The following is a 15,806-nucleotide window of genomic DNA, read 5'->3' on the forward strand; positions in this document are numbered from 1 at the left end:
CTTTTGGGCAAAGTGTACTCTATCATCATTCATTCATTCTGTCAGTACTGAGTTTAGGCAGTTCTCTGTGTTGGATGCTAGGAATGATACAAAGATAAATGTAAAGTGTTTACCCTGCAGGAAATTGCCATCTATTGCATGTGACAAGGGCAGTTAGGTGGTGCTGTGGATAGAGCCCTGGGCCTGGAGTCAGGAAAACCTGTGTTCAAATCTGGCCATTGATACACAAAGCTAGTGCTGTATGACCATGGACAAGTTATTTAGCCTCTGTTTGCTTCAGTTCCTCACCTGTAAGATAATCGCACCTACCTTCCAGAGTTGTGAGAATCAAATGAGATAATAGTTGGAAAATGCTTAGCACTGTGCCGTACCTGGCACAGAGTAAGAGCTAGAAAAATGTTAGTTATTGTTATTAATATTACTATTGCTAATCATCATCATCATTTGAAATAACATGGAAATTGAAATATGATAAATACATAAGCAGGGCAGAGTGTTATGGGATAGATGAAGCAGGGGGATATTTCTGTCTTGGGAAGGCTTCCCAGGGGAGGCAGCATTAAGCAATACTCAATCTTTAATGTCACTAAACAGATGTGCTTGAGAGCTGGTCATTTGAGGAGTAGCAAATAACCAAGTTTTTCTTTGCATCCTATGTGTAATTTTTAATATTTCTTGCAGATGTAAATTAATTCCATGAGATTGAAGGAATCATTGAGTATCCAGTACTTAGCACAGTGCCTGGTGCATAGTAGGTGCTTAATAAATGTTTGTTAACTGGCTGCTTTCAGGACCCAAAATCTCCCAGAATTTTCATAACTCAGAAAAAAAGTCAAGAAATTGATGGTTTGACTAAAGGTACAGTTAGTCTAAAGTAACGAACAAATCCTTTTCTGTGATCTTCATATGGGAATTCTCCTTCCCAGTTAGTCCTCTCCAGTAAACACGTTGATATAAAAAAAAGATGAGGCCACTGTTTCCAAGAGTGAAAAATGTTCTGATCTAAGAACTGTACTTTTCCTTTAAGAAAAGAGAACATTGAATGATGAGACTATTTATAACTTTTTGTCAGCAAATTTCTAAGAGTGAGTTGGTGGAAAAACGTTTCCTTTAACAATTGAAACTGTTTATCATTTTTAATTGTTCCTGGCCATTGTGACTAGTGAAGTTTCACTGTTTAAGGACTCCCCCACTTTCTTTTATGACCTTGTTATGTAACTCTTCTTGGGTAAACCTCTCTATACATGAAGATTAGCAACTTCTCTTTAACTTAGCCTTGAAGTTCCCTGGAGGCACTGAGAGGTTCAAGAAGTTGCCTATCGTCATACAGCTAGAAAAGGGTCCTTGTGACTTAATGAATGACCAGTCATTTAAATGCTATTAGAAAATGCCCTTTCCTCTAACTTTAATGAAATTCATTGGTTTTTTTTTCTCTTTTTAAAATTTCATTAAATATTTCCCAATTTCATGTAAAAGAATTTTTAACAATCATTTTTTAAAATTTTGAGTTCCAAATTTTCACCTTTCCTCCTTCAAGACACTTTAGCATTAATCGGATTTTTAAGCCTATGAAATGAACAGTAATCGCCTCAGCTTTGTTAGTCAGAATAAGGTTATATTTTAACTGAATGTCCATAGAGAACTGGCCTCTGAATCAGGTTCAGATCCCACCCCTGATACATCCGTATATACATACATACACATATGTGTGTATACATATGTGTATACACACACACACACGCACGCACGCACACACATACACTGACTGTGTGACTCTGGTATGTCACTGATCTTCTCATTTATGCATTCCCTTGATGTTTATTCCACATAGTATGCACTTAATAAATGCTTTTTATTCATCTATTTCAATCCTATTTTCTTTAGTAGCCATTTAAGACTTTAAACTGTTTTAATAGTTTAGCCAGTCAGGTAGTATAGTAGTTATAGTGCTGTACTTGGAGTCAACAAGATCTGAGTTCAAATCCTGTCTCTTCCTTGCTATGTGACCCTGCCCAAGTTGCTTAACTTCTGTGTGCTTCAGTTACCTCATCTATAAATTGGGGTATAATAGCATCAGTGTTGTTGTAAGGATCAATTGAGATAATATGAGAAGCATGTTGCAAATCTCAAAGTGCTATATAAATGCTAGCTATTATTAAGACTTTCTCAGTTGAGGCAAACTTTAAGCTGTGACTTTGAATTATGTTGTATTTGTGCTAATTATAATTTAGTTAGACATTCTGAAAAATTATTTTCTTGTTAAATACTAATTTTACATTATGCAGGGCTGCATTGATAAATCCCATTGCTTAAAAAAAAGGGAGGGAGTCCTCTTTGAAGATACCTCTATTAATAGATTAAATTGCTTTACACGAAGATCTTAAAATTTGATTTGAGTTGATTATATCTGGTCCAAATGCTGCAATGTATAATGCATAGCCATTGATCCTGGTATCATTTAAAAGATCAATAGCCAGGTATAAATGTAGGTATCAATTCACTGTCAACAATTGTAAAACTTGTCATAAGTCCATTCTCACCCATACCTGGTGCTGTTCAGGAATCCATGTGCCAGGTGACCCTCAGATTATTGGAAATACTCTCCAAGTACATTTCCCAAATGTTTGATGTCTGACCAGCTTATTAGACAGTCCTGTGTCAGAATAGGACAACTCCCTACCTGGTTCTACTGTGCAACCCCTTCTTTTGGAATTGGAAACCAAGCCACCTTAGAAAATATGAAACGCTGACAATATATGGGAAACACAAGTACAGCAGAAAAGTCATTATTAGATTTTTAGAATTCTTTCAACACTGGAGTTTGAACAAATGGTCCAAGGACAGTGTTTGTTTACCTAAAACACTGCTTGTATGAGGTACAGCAAGACAAAAGGGAAAGGACAATGGATCATCCTGAGTCTGCCACTGTATAACCAGAGGCAAGGCACTTCACCTCCCTAGGCTTCAATTTTCTTTTCTGTAAGACAGTGAGATTGGACCAGATGGTGCCTGGCATCCTGTCCAGTTCTATATCTATTATCCAAATAGGTATTTTTAAATTCTGCAAATATTTGTTAAGTGCCTACTATGACCAAGGCAGGTTTGTTGGCATAATCTTAATGTGGCATTTGGTTAAAATAACATACTGTGGTTTGAAGTTAATGCAATATCACAGTTTCTTCTGTTGATTGACTTTTGAGTTTAAAAATTAGTAGTCTGTTGGTCAGATTGAGGGGGGAGAGAGAAAGAGAGAGAGAGAGAGAGATCGAGAGAGAGAGATCAAAAAGGTCCACCGGCCCACTAATTCTGTCAGTTCTTTAAGGTATTATACTTGTAAACTTAAGTAGTGATTGAAGCAAGTAGCCATAGATTTAACCATTTTGGCATTCTTTTAATTGATGGTTTGAGTTGGATTTGGTGAGAACCCTAGTGTTTGTTTCCTGAACGCATTTGGGGGGAAGGGTTCTGCAATGCCTAGCAAATAAAAGACTGAATAATCCTCTATAGAGGAAAAAAAACCCTTTTGATTGTAAATAAAAAGGAGGCAGAAAGAAGCCTATTATTAAAAAATGTTTCTCAACTTTTAAATAATTTAAGTGATAGAGAGGAACTCCTACTAAAATAAAATAATAATGTTTCATTGAGGCTTGGGATAATTTAGTAACCATAAGTCCACTCAATCCATTTTGATCAGTGCATTTAATCATCACACAGGGCACTTTTATTAGCAACACATTGATTGAATGTGGTATCATTTCCATCCCACTGTTAAAAGTAGTTATTATTATAGGCATAATATTTGACAAGAAAATGTAATAACAATAGTAATTACACACACACACACACACACACACACACACACACACACACACACACAAGCTAGGCAAATTTTAAGTAACTAGAAAATAGACCCAGAATTTCAACAGTTCATTACTTTTAACTTATCTCTGTTGGCAGTAGATATTTGCTGCAGAAATCACCCACTTTTCTGATTTCTTATTGGCATCCAAAAGGAATTGTATCAAGTTATGATGATCCTTTCAATTTAAGCATTTATAGCTCTAGAAATGGCTTCTCTCTTAACCTGTCCCCCAGCTTTTGTCTTCATACATTCCTAGTAGCTAGCATAATGACTTGCACAGAGTGGATGCTTAGTAAATATTTATTAGAATGATCTATAACATGTACAAATACCTAATAAAGAGCATTCCTTTTTATGTATTCTCATAGAATGCACGCTAAAATTATAAAATCCATTTCATAGAAGATATGTGTGTATGTGTGTGTACACACATAATTTTTGTGGACACAATTTTAATGTACACACACATAATTTTTTGGTACTAGATATCTGATTTCATTGCTATAGAGAGCTCCCTCTACCAACACAGATCAGAATATGCTATGAAATTTACACTCTTAGGGAGTGGAAGGGGAGTGAAGGTGGGGGACACTCAAAAATTAAAGACTTGCCTAGTGTCAGAGTCAGTATGTGTCAGAGAATTTTGATACCAAGTGTTCCTGAGTCTGAAGTCAACTCTCTCTTCTACCTATTGATCTAGATATAGACATATTCAGTCAATCAAATGTCTTATAATGCTATCATGCATTCTGTAAATGAATATATGATATAAGTATCAAATAGATGGTAAACAAGCATCAAATAGAATTGTATTTCCAAAGGACAGTGCCTGACACATGTGTATGCCATGTAAATGCTAGCTATTGTTATTAAGTATGCTCTTGGTTAAATATTTGCACATACTGTAGACCATTTCAAATTTTAAAAAAATATTAACCATCTAGTATGTGTGAGGTTCTAGAGACATATGAAGACAAAAATGAGAAAAGGAAATTATCTTCTATCGGGGAAAATAACAGGCAAGCCAATTGATCAATTAGAAGATAATTTGAAGAGGAAGAGAGCACTAGCTTAAAAAAAAGTCCCCATTGCCCCTCTGTGGCCCTTAGTGGAAACCTAAGGAAAGTTCAGGATCATACAAGTAGTGTTAAAAGGGACCCTGAGGACTATTCAGTCTAACCTCCTCATTGTATAGATGAGTTTCAGAGAAGATCTGTGACTTACACAAAGGTTACACAGGTAACAAGTACCTGAACTGACATTCAGACCCAGGTTCTTTGATTCAGATCCAGTGCTTTATAAACTGCCTGGTGCTGCCTTCTGCAAAGGTGTGGAGAGAATGCTTTTTAGACATGGGAAGGGAAGAGGCTGGGCAAAGACAGAGAGGTGTAAAACATTCTGCTGAGATTGCAGATATGGCTAGTAGGCCATTTTGATTGGAATTTAGTGTAAATTAAGGGGAGACACTTGAAGTAAGTTTGGAAGGATAGGCTAGAGAGAGTTGGATTTGGAAGGGCTTTAAATGCCAGGCAGGGGATTTTGTGCTTTATCTGGGAGGTGATAGATATCCACTGGAGATGTTTTGATCAGTGCAGTGACATGGTAAGACTTATGAGTTAGGAATATTGAAGTACATATTGCAGAAAAGGGATTGGAAATAGCAACATTGAAAAAATAGAAACTATTTGAAGGAGTTCTGACCAAGCTAGGTGCCTGACCAGAGGCAGGCTGCCCATACCTATCCCAGAAAAAAACCTAAACAAAGATTGAATGATGATTGAGAAATCCCATGAGGATCTATAGTAAGTGACTTTATGCAACTCAGAACTATACAATCAGCCAGAAGACTGGGCAGTAGCGTAGGGGACCCTCTAAAGCCACCACCAGCACAGTCAAACAAGAGTCAGGGTTCCCGGCATGACCAGAGATGGACCATTAACCTGTATCAAACTTGGAAAGACTCCCATGGGAAAACTCCACAATGATCAGAAACCACAATGTCAACTTTAAGCACAAATGGGAGTGAGAGCTGCAGCAACCAGTCAGGACACAGTAGGACAGAGATTGGGGCATCCCAGACCCTAGGGCTCCAAATTCCTTTGCACTCCATCCTAAAATACTGTAGAGGGCCCTGAAGATCCAATGTTCTGAACCCTGTAGATCCAGGATTGAGTTGGTGAGAGGCATGGCTTAAACCTAGCTTTGCATAGTCACACCCCAGAAGATAGGTGGCAATTGATGCAGTGACCCAGGTGGAGACTTGGTTGTAGGGCCAACCATCCCATCTAGTAGCAGAGTGGGGGTGGGGGGAATAGGCAAATGCATATTGGCCCTGTCACAATACTTCAATTCAAGAACTAAGGCTATAGAAATGAGTAAATAGAAGCATGCACTGACCACTCTGAAGAATCGTTATTAATTCAGAAATACACCAAATTCCAACCTAAAAAGAGAAAGTGATTCCATAACCAGAATAATCAGATACTCGAAGGAAAAAGTGAATTTTGAATATTTTAAAAAAATAAAGGAAGAGATAAAAAATGAAATAAAATTTCTGGAGGGAAGAGTTGGAAGGAGAATAAATAGCTTTAGAACAAAGCAGAATGCATTACACAAATAATGGACTCTCTAAAATAAGAATAGACTAAACAAATCAATTATTCCATAAGACAATTCTAAGGATGATTAGAACAAAATGAAAAGATAGAAGAAAAAAAGAGAAAAAAATGTAAAGTATCTGCAAGCAAAAACAACCGTTCTGGAACACAGGTCAGGGAGCAGTAATTTAAGCATCATTAAGTTCCCTGAAAACAAATAAAAAAAAAGCTCAGACACTACATCTCAAGAAATCATAAATTAAAACTGATTCTATTAGAACCATAAAAGTGAAAATACAATCCACTGATCACTTCCTGAAGGAAACCCCAAAATGAAAAGTCCTAGAGATATCATATCACAAATCTAGAATTTTCACATCAAGGAAGAAAATACTGTAATCAGCCAGAAAGAAAGATTTCAAGTACTAATGAACCACAGAGAGAATCATAAAAAATCTGGCCACTTCTACTCCAAATAAGGAGATCTTAAAGTATAATATTCCAAAAGGCAAAATATGCAGACTAAAAACTCAGAATAATTTAAACTACAAAGAATGTAATAGAAGACTTTAAAGCATTCTGGATGAAATGACCAGAGCTTAGTAGAGACTGAAATTTCTCTTGACAAGAGTCAAGAGAAACCTAGAAAGATAAATTTATTTGGACAATTGGATTGGACTGTTTCATGATAAAGAACTAATAGGGAGAAAACATACAATTGGCCTGTTAGAACATTAATGTCTTTAAAGGATTTTGAGGGACTTAATTAGAAAAACGGTGGGGTAATAGTGAAATGAGTCTGTTCTGAGAGTTTGAAGAGAGGAGAAAAGAAATACACTATTCTAGAAAAGGGGAAGAAGGGAGTGGAACCTACTGCATTGGAGTGCACAGGAAAAGTATATAAACACAGAGGAAAGGACCGAGGGATTGGGCATCATGTGAACCTTATCTGAAATGAACAAAGCATGGTTGAACATATAGCCAAACTGAATAGGAAAGTAAATGGGGATAGGGAAGAAATAACCAAACACAAAACAATCTTGCTGGTACTGAAGGAGGATGAAGATTAAAATGGGAGAAAAACAAAGCAAAGACTTGGAAACTAATTGGGTATCAATTGGAGAATGTCTGAACAAATTTAGCTATATGAATTTAGTGGTCTATTGTTTTGCCATTAGAAATGACAGAAGAAATCATTTCAGAAAACTCTGTGAAGTATGAACTAAAAAAAAAGGAAAGTAATCCAAACCAGAATAATTTATATATAAAACAATAGTATTTTAAAGAAAAACAACAATGAAAGATTTTAGAACTCTAATCAAAACAATGACCAATTATGACTCCAGAGGACCTAAAATGAAGCTGGTTAGTCATCTGCCCACAGAGGCAATTCATTCAAAGTGCACACAGAGACATACACTTTTGGACATGTCTGTTGTTTAAATTTGTTTTGCTTTGACTCTGCTTATTTGTTAAGAGTTTTTTTTTCTCTTTTGAATTAGGAGGGCTGGACTAAGGGAGATGAAGTATCAACAGTAATGTAAAAAAAAATGTTGGCCACTGAAACATTTAAAAATTCATAGAATAGAAGGAAGCTCAGAAGGAAGCACAAATAAGACAGTTTTGAGTGAGATGCTGAATTTAGATATTTTAAAAAATGATGTCCAATAGATATTCATGGTTTTATATATAATCCTCTTTATGTTCTACTGTTTATATGGAAAAGTTCTTTTTAAATACATACACAAAAATACTACTTTGGTAGTCTAGGCAAGAGATGAGAAGGGCCCCAACTAGGATGAGAGTTGTATTGTTAATGAGAGAAGAGGAGAGCTATCATGTTCCCCATGTATGGAATGCTCTTCCTTCTCATATGCTTCTTGTAGTCTCTTTCTTTAAGGCTCAGCTACAGTGCCACTGCCTTCCTGATTTCTCCAGTTACTTGTATCTCACCTCAATAACTTTTCAGTTATTTTTCTATGTTAATGTCTTATTAATTTAAAATTACTAAACATAATTGTTAATATATAACTATTACGTATTATTCATCTATACTCCAATTACTTATCTGTAAGCAGTATTTTAGGAATGTAGATCTAGAGTTAGAACAGACCTCAGGGACCAGTTTATAACCCCCTTCATTTTACAGATAAAGAAACTGAGGCTCAGAGGAGCTAAATTACTCATTGTGGCCCAAGTTAGTAAGTATCCAGAGGCAGTGTTCTTTCCACATTCTCTTTATTAGAATGGCTTCAAGTTCCTTGAGGTTACAGACTGTATCTTATTTTCTATTTATATCCCCTATGCTTAGCACATAGTAGGCACTCAATAAACGTGCGCTATTTGGAGATTTTCTGAAAAGAAATATCAATGGGCGGAGCCAAGATGACGGCTGGAAAGCAGGGATTAGCGTGAGCTCCCCACCGAGTCCCTCCAAGAACCTATAAAAAATGGCTCTGAACCAATTCTAGAACTGCAGAATCCACAAAACAGCAGAGGGAAGCAGGGCTCCAGCCCAGGACAGCCTGGATGGTCTCTGGGTGAGATCTATCCCACACGGTGCTGGGAGCTGGGAGCTGGGAGCTGGGAGTGGAGCAGAGCAGAGCCCAGCCTGAGCAGCTGGGACCAACCAAAGCAGGAGCTGGGTGGAGTGAGCCCTAGCGCCTTGAATCAGTGAGCTTCGGTAGTTACCAGACTTCTCAACCCACAAACACCAAAGACAGCAGAAGGTTACTGGGAAAAGCTGCAGGAGTGGAAGGAGTTCGAGGTTCAGCCACCGCCCCCCGGGGCAGTGGAGATGGGGCAGCTACAGCTGCAGTTGCTTCCAGCCCCAGGCCCACCTGGTGGGAGGAATTAAGTGGCGGATCAGAGCAGGAGTGCACAGCCTGCTGAAGATCTAAGCCCAGTCCAGGTTGGGGGTTCTTCGGGAAGGAGGAGTGGTGGTGTGGCAGAGCTGGTACATCCCCCCCAAACGTGGAACATAGAACTCTTTAGTCTACAAGCAGGCATACCCCACTGAAAAACTCAAGGGTCAAGTTAGTTTGTTGGGAATATGGCCAGGCAGCGAAAATGCACCCAGATTCAGTCTCAGACTTTGGATTCTTTCTTTAGTGACAAAGAAGACCAAAACATACAGCCTAAAGAAGTCAACAAAGTGCAAGAGCCTACACCAAAAGCCTCCAAGAAAAACATGAACTGGTCCCAGGCCATGGAAGAGCTCAAAAAGGATTTGGAAAAGCAAGTTAGAGAAGTAGAGGAAAAGTTGGGAAGAGAAATGAGAAGGATGAGAGAAAACCATGAAAAACAAGTCAATGACTGGCTAAAGGAGACCCCCCAAAATACTGAAAAATATACTGAAGAAAACAACACCTTAAAAAATAGACTAACTCAAATGGCAAAAGAGCTCCAAAAAGCCAATGAGGAGAAGAATGCCTTGAAAGGCAGAATTAGCCAAATGGAAAAGGAGGTCCAACAGACCACTGAAGAAAATACTACCTTAAAAATTAGATTGGAGCAAGTGGAAGCTAGTGACTTTATGAGAAATCAAGATATTATAAAATAGAACGAAAGGAATGAAAAAATGGAAGACAATGTGAAATATCTCATTGGAAAAACCACTGAGCTGGAAAATAGATCCAGGAGAGATAATTTAAAAATTATTGGACTACCTGAAAACCACGATCAAAAAAAGAGCCTAGATATCATCTTTCAAGAAATTATCAAGGAGAACTGCCCTGATATTCTAGAGCCACAGGGCAAAATAGAAATTGAAAGAATCCATCGATCGCCTCCTGAAATAGATCCCAAAAAGAAATCTCCTAGGAATATTGTCACCAAATTCCAGAGCTCCCAGATCAAGGAGAAAATACTACAAGCAGTCAGAAAGAAACAATTTGAGTATTGTGGAAACACAAGCAGAATAATCCAAGATCTGGCAGCTCCTACATTAAGAGATCGAAGGGCTTGAAATACGATATTCTGGAGGTCCATGGAGCTAGGATTAAAACATAGAATTACCTACCCAGCAAAACTGAGTATCATGCTCCAAGGCAAAATATGGACTTTCAATAAAATAGAGGACTTTCAAGCTTTCTCAGTGAAAAGACCAGAGCTGAATAGAAAATTTGACTTTCAAACACAAGAATCAAGAGAAGCATGAAAAGGTAAACAAGAAAGAGAAATCATACGGGACTTACTAAAGTTGAACTGTTTTGTTTACATTCCTACATAGAAAGATGATGTGTATGATTCATGAGACCTCAATATCATAGTAGCTGAAAGGAATATGCATATATATGTTTATGGATATATATATATACACACATACATGCATGGGTGTATATATATATATATATATACATATATATATATATATATATACACAGAGAGAGAGAGAGAGAGAGAGAGAGAGAGAGAGAGAGAGAGAATGGACAAAGTTGAGTTGAAGATGAAGAGAAGATATATAAAAGAAATAAAATCAAATTAAGGGATGAGAGAGGAATATATTTGCGAGAGGGAGATAGGGAGAGATAGAATGGAGTGGATTATCTCACGTAAAGGTGGCAAGAGGAAGCAGTTCTGTGGGAGGAGGGGAGAGGGCAGGTGAGGGGGGAATGAGTGAATCTTGCTTTCATCAAATTTGGCCTGAGGAGGGAATACCATACATACTCAGTTGGGTATCTTACCCCACAGGAAAGAAGAGGGAAGAAGATAAAAAAGGGGGGATGATGGAGGGGAGGGCAGATGGGGATGGAGGTAATCAAAAACAAACACTTTGGAAAGGGGACAGGGTCAAGGGAGAAAATTCAATAAAGGAGGATGGGTTGGGAAGGAGCAAAATATAGTTAGTCTTTCACAATGTGAGTTTTGTGGAAGGGTTATACATAATGATACACATGTGGCCTATGTTGAATTGCTTGACTTCTTAGGGAGGGTGGGTGGGAAGGGAAGAGGGGACAGAATTTGGAACTCAAAGTTTTAAAAAGAGATGTTCAAAAACAACAACAAAAAAAAGTTTTTGTGTGCAACTAGAAAATAAGATACACAGGGAATGGAGTGTAGAAATTTATCTTGCCCTGCAAGAAAGGAAGGGAAAAGGGGATGGGAGGGGAGTGGGGTGACAGAAGGAAGGGCTGAATGGGGAACAGGGCAACCAGAATATACGTCATCTTGGAGTGGGGGGGAGGGTAGAAATGGGGAGAAAATTTGTAATTCAAACTCTTGTGAAAATCAATGCTGAAAACTAAATATGTTAAACAAATAAATTTAAAATAAAAAGAAAAGAAATATCAATAAGACTTGGCAACTGTCTAGGTATGGATGGTAAGGGAAAAAAGGGAAGAGTCAAGAATGAGCCTGAAGTTTGATCCTTAGATGACTGAAAGGGTGTTCGTGCTTTCACCAACTGTTTAAGTGCCTACTATTTTCAGGGTGCTTCATTGGATTCAGTTGGGAGGGTTTTTACAGGTAATCCAGTGAACAAAGCTTATTGTTAGCAGAGTGACCATCCCAGTCACTTGGGATAGTCCAGGTAATTGATCTGCTTGTCACTCTTTAGTTTTCTTAGAAAAACTTCCCAAAACCCTCTTTCCACTATATGTAATCCTTATAGATTGGAGTTTTGTTAAATTACCAGTGTGAGGTGGCAGAATTATGAATGTATTTATTCTCATCTTCACCCTAATCTCTATCATTTTAGGTGTTCAGTGTTCTTAAAGCAAGCTCTGCCATAATATGGCACTAGACAAACTGCCACAATTTGAGAACCTTAATCCCCAAATATTCCTGAGGCCTGTTTTCCAGATGCCACTTTGCTCTACCTGGTCTTCTACTATTCTCACCCATCTCCAAACAAGAATGAGATCATGCAGCTTTCTAGCCCTCACTGTATTGTCCCAAAGATGAGATGCTGTAGTCTGTTGCCATCTAGTGGAAAATAAAGTGAACTAATGATGAACATTCTGACTTAGCTGATTGTAAAAAAAAAAAAAAAAAAAAAAGTAAGGTATACTTAGTTTCTCATCACCAGGAGCAGCGCATTCTAACTTAAAATATGAAATTATTTTAAAGACCTTTTGAAAATCTAGCTAAATTAAGGTTTAATCTTAATTTTAAACCTTATTCTTCAAGTAGAGAAATAGGTGATACTGTGTAAAGAGTGCTGGCACGGGATTCAGAGGACCTGAGTTCAAATCCTGGGTCCTGCTACCTATTTTTACCTGTGCGGCCTTGGGCAAGTTGCTTAACCTCCCTGGGCCTCAGTTTCCCTATCTGCAAAGTAGAAAATCTAGATGACCTCTAAGGTCCCTTCCAGTCCTAAATCTATGGTTATAGATAAAAGGTAGCCAGGTAAAAGTATGTATTTACCTTAGGGGAAAAAAAAAAACAGTAGCTAGAATCCTAGAAAGATAGAGCTTAAAGAGATCCAAGAGACCATTTGTTTCTTACCCATTTACTCTTTATATAGTGTTCTGAAGTTTGCAAAATGCCTTACAAATATTGCTTCATTTTCTCTTCATAAAAACCCTGTGAGGTGACATTATCATTTTTTGACTGAGGAAACTAAGTCAGAGAGAGGTTAGATGACTTGCCCAGGGTCACAGAGCTAGTAAGTATCTGAGGCAGGATTTATATTTAGGTCTTCCATCCTCTAGGTCTAGGACCTCACGATGCCACCTGGCTGCCTCAGACACAGTAGCAGAGCTGAGACTCATACCGAGGTCCCCTACCTCCTCCACCTTCAGCTCTCCTTCCACTCCATGGTTTCTGTTTCTATTTCTGCTACATTATAGTCATCAGAGCGGTAACCTTTCGTGTTTCTCATCTTCATCTGTAAACTGGCATAACTAGTTTATGAAGTGTAAGGTCCAATGGCAAAAGGCTATTTATAGCTTATTTATTTTACTTTATTCATCTACTTTAGACTGTAAAACTTTCCTACCTCATTTTTAGTTATTGTTAAGCTTCCAAGGAGTTTTTGGCTGTGTTTATACTTTAAAGAAATAAACATGTTACTTTAAAAAGCAAGAATAATATTTCAGCACCTTTTAAAATAAACAGCAACCCAGCAATTCCAACTCTTTAGATCAAGCTTTAGTTCAACCTTTTAAGGCTTTTAAAAAAAAGTTTTAAGCTCTATTTTATTTATGACTTGTGGGTACTTTTATACTTTAAAATGTTATAGCTTTTAATTATAATTTAATTATAATTGATAAAGTGTTTTTATTAACTTTCATTCTTTTCATTGGGGGTGGTATTTTACTTAGGTCACTCCCTGGTACCACAGCAGCTGAATGTGCATCAAACTTGAAGAAAATCTACACAGTGCAAACAGTGCAGGTAAGAAAAATAAAAGGCCAAGTAATTGTTCAATGTTAATTCAGTATATATTTACAAGGAGTAACTTTTTCTCTGAAGTCTTATAAATGAGTACAAAAGAAATGCCATACTAGGTCAGACTAGTGCAGATCTAGAACTAGAGGTAAGTGTCTGTGCAATGAGAGACACCTTTAGAACATCTTCATGTATTAAGTGCCTACTTTCTGCCAGGCCTTCTGCTAGGCACTGGGACTACAAACACAAAAAAAAGAAATTGTTCCTGTTACCAATGAACTTACCTTCTCTCTGGATAACATGTTCATAACTAAACATATGCAAAATCATGTGCAAAATCAATATAATTTTAATTTAAATGGATAGGCACTAGTAGCTAGAGAGATCATGGATGGCCTCATGGTATTGTAGGTATTTGGCGCTACATTGGAGACTAGAAACTTCTAGAGGAAGTTACATACAGTGGTCCAATTTTGAAACTCAATTTCCTTTACCTAGTTCTGGTGGTTGATTGTTTAATCTAGGATTGTTTATCTTGCGTTGTCATTAAAGTATATTTTATGGAAAGGATGCCCCCTAGGACAGAAGTAACGAATGAGCTACAAACTTAGCTAACTTCACTATATTGCTCTCATCCATGAACTTATAATACTAAGTCATTTGAGACTAAAGGAATTGAGGGAGGAAAAAAAACTTTTATTAAGTGCTTACTATGTGCCAAGCACTGGAGCATAAAGATGTTTTAAAAAGAGATAGTCCTTCCAAAGACAACATGAGGGGAGGGGAGGGAGAGGGGCAGTTTTTTTTCCTGGGGAGGGTAATATATGCCTATTTGGCAGGCAGAGGGTGAGATACCTGCTACCCATTTGATTGGGCAGGTTGTAAAGCTAAAATATGATCTGGTGTCTAGCACCAGCCCATAGATATAGTAGACTAAGTGGGTTAATTTCTACATACTCAGTCTCCAGTCCACTGGGGTGAGCACTGGGGCAGAAGCTCCAAATATGAGTGGATTAATTGCCCCACACATTTGGGAGGGAGTGGGGGTTGAATTCAGGAAGACAGAGGCAAAGAGGTTCAGGTCTCAGATTGGGTATAGAGGGTGCTAGTCTAGGGAGAAGAAGCAGATTAGCAGTACAGGCAGATATGGCCTACATGGGTGCCTGAATGGGATATGAGCCTGAAGCCCGCATTTAGGCCCAGCCAGGAGATATAGCAGGCCCAGGAGATATAGCAGGCTAGTGGGAAGGGAATAGTCATTTGTATAGAGCCTACTATGTGCCAGGCACTGTGCTAAGAGCTTTAACAACTATTATCTCATTTAATCCTCACAACCCTGAGGAGTGAATGCTGCTATTATCCCAACATTTTACAGTTGAGGAAACTGAGGCAATAAGCTGTTAAGTGACTTGCCCAGGGTCACATAGCTAGTAAGTGTCTGAGGTTGGATTCAAACTCAGGTCCTCCTTACTCCAGACTTAGTGCTCTATCCAGCTGCTTCCTAAGATATTTTGCACAGACTCAGTCATAGATCATCTGGTTTGAGCTCTAGGATAAGATCCTAGGATTTAGAGCTGGAAAGGGCCTTAGTGGTTTGGTCCAACCCTCACATTTTACCAATGAAGAGTCTGAGGCCCAGAAAGATGTTGTAACTTCTCCAGTGTCATAGTTACTGGCCGGTAGCAGAGCTGCTATGAAAAGCCAACTCCTGCTTCCAAATCCATCCCTTTCTACCTCTACCCTCCTTTTCTGAATCCTATTTCTTTCCTGTCCTATGTTAATGCTTTGTAAGGGGTAACGGAGGTGGGGAGGGCCTCTGAATCTGGGATTTCATCCTTCTAGAATATTCCTAGTGAGGAAACCCCCTCTATCATGGCAGATTGGCCACTTTTGTAAAATTGAGAGTTTTCTGGAGGCATTGAGAAGGTCTGTGGTGCACAGTATCATTTAGTCAGGCTGTATCAAAGGCAGGCCTTCCTGACTCTTAGGTCAATACTCTTATCTATCCATTATGC

The 15,806-nt window shown here is 38.1% G+C and overlaps 1 protein-coding gene across 2 annotated transcripts in view; it reads left to right on the plus strand.

Annotated features, from left to right (window-relative positions):
• The window catches only part of EIF4E3 (eukaryotic translation initiation factor 4E family member 3), a 78,847-nt gene that overhangs the window by 11,641 nt on the left and 51,400 nt on the right, over window positions 1-15,806 (plus strand). For both annotated transcript variants that reach the window (XM_036737428.1, XM_036737429.1), the window contains exon 2: window positions 13,725-13,797. In XM_036737428.1, the coding sequence (XP_036593323.1) occupies window positions 13,725-13,797 (73 nt within the window). The remainder of the gene's footprint in view (window positions 1-13,724; window positions 13,798-15,806) is intronic.

Source organism: Trichosurus vulpecula, chromosome 9, assembly GCF_011100635.1.
Source record: "Trichosurus vulpecula isolate mTriVul1 chromosome 9, mTriVul1.pri, whole genome shotgun sequence".
Lineage (NCBI taxonomy): Eukaryota > Metazoa > Chordata > Mammalia > Diprotodontia > Phalangeridae > Trichosurus > Trichosurus vulpecula.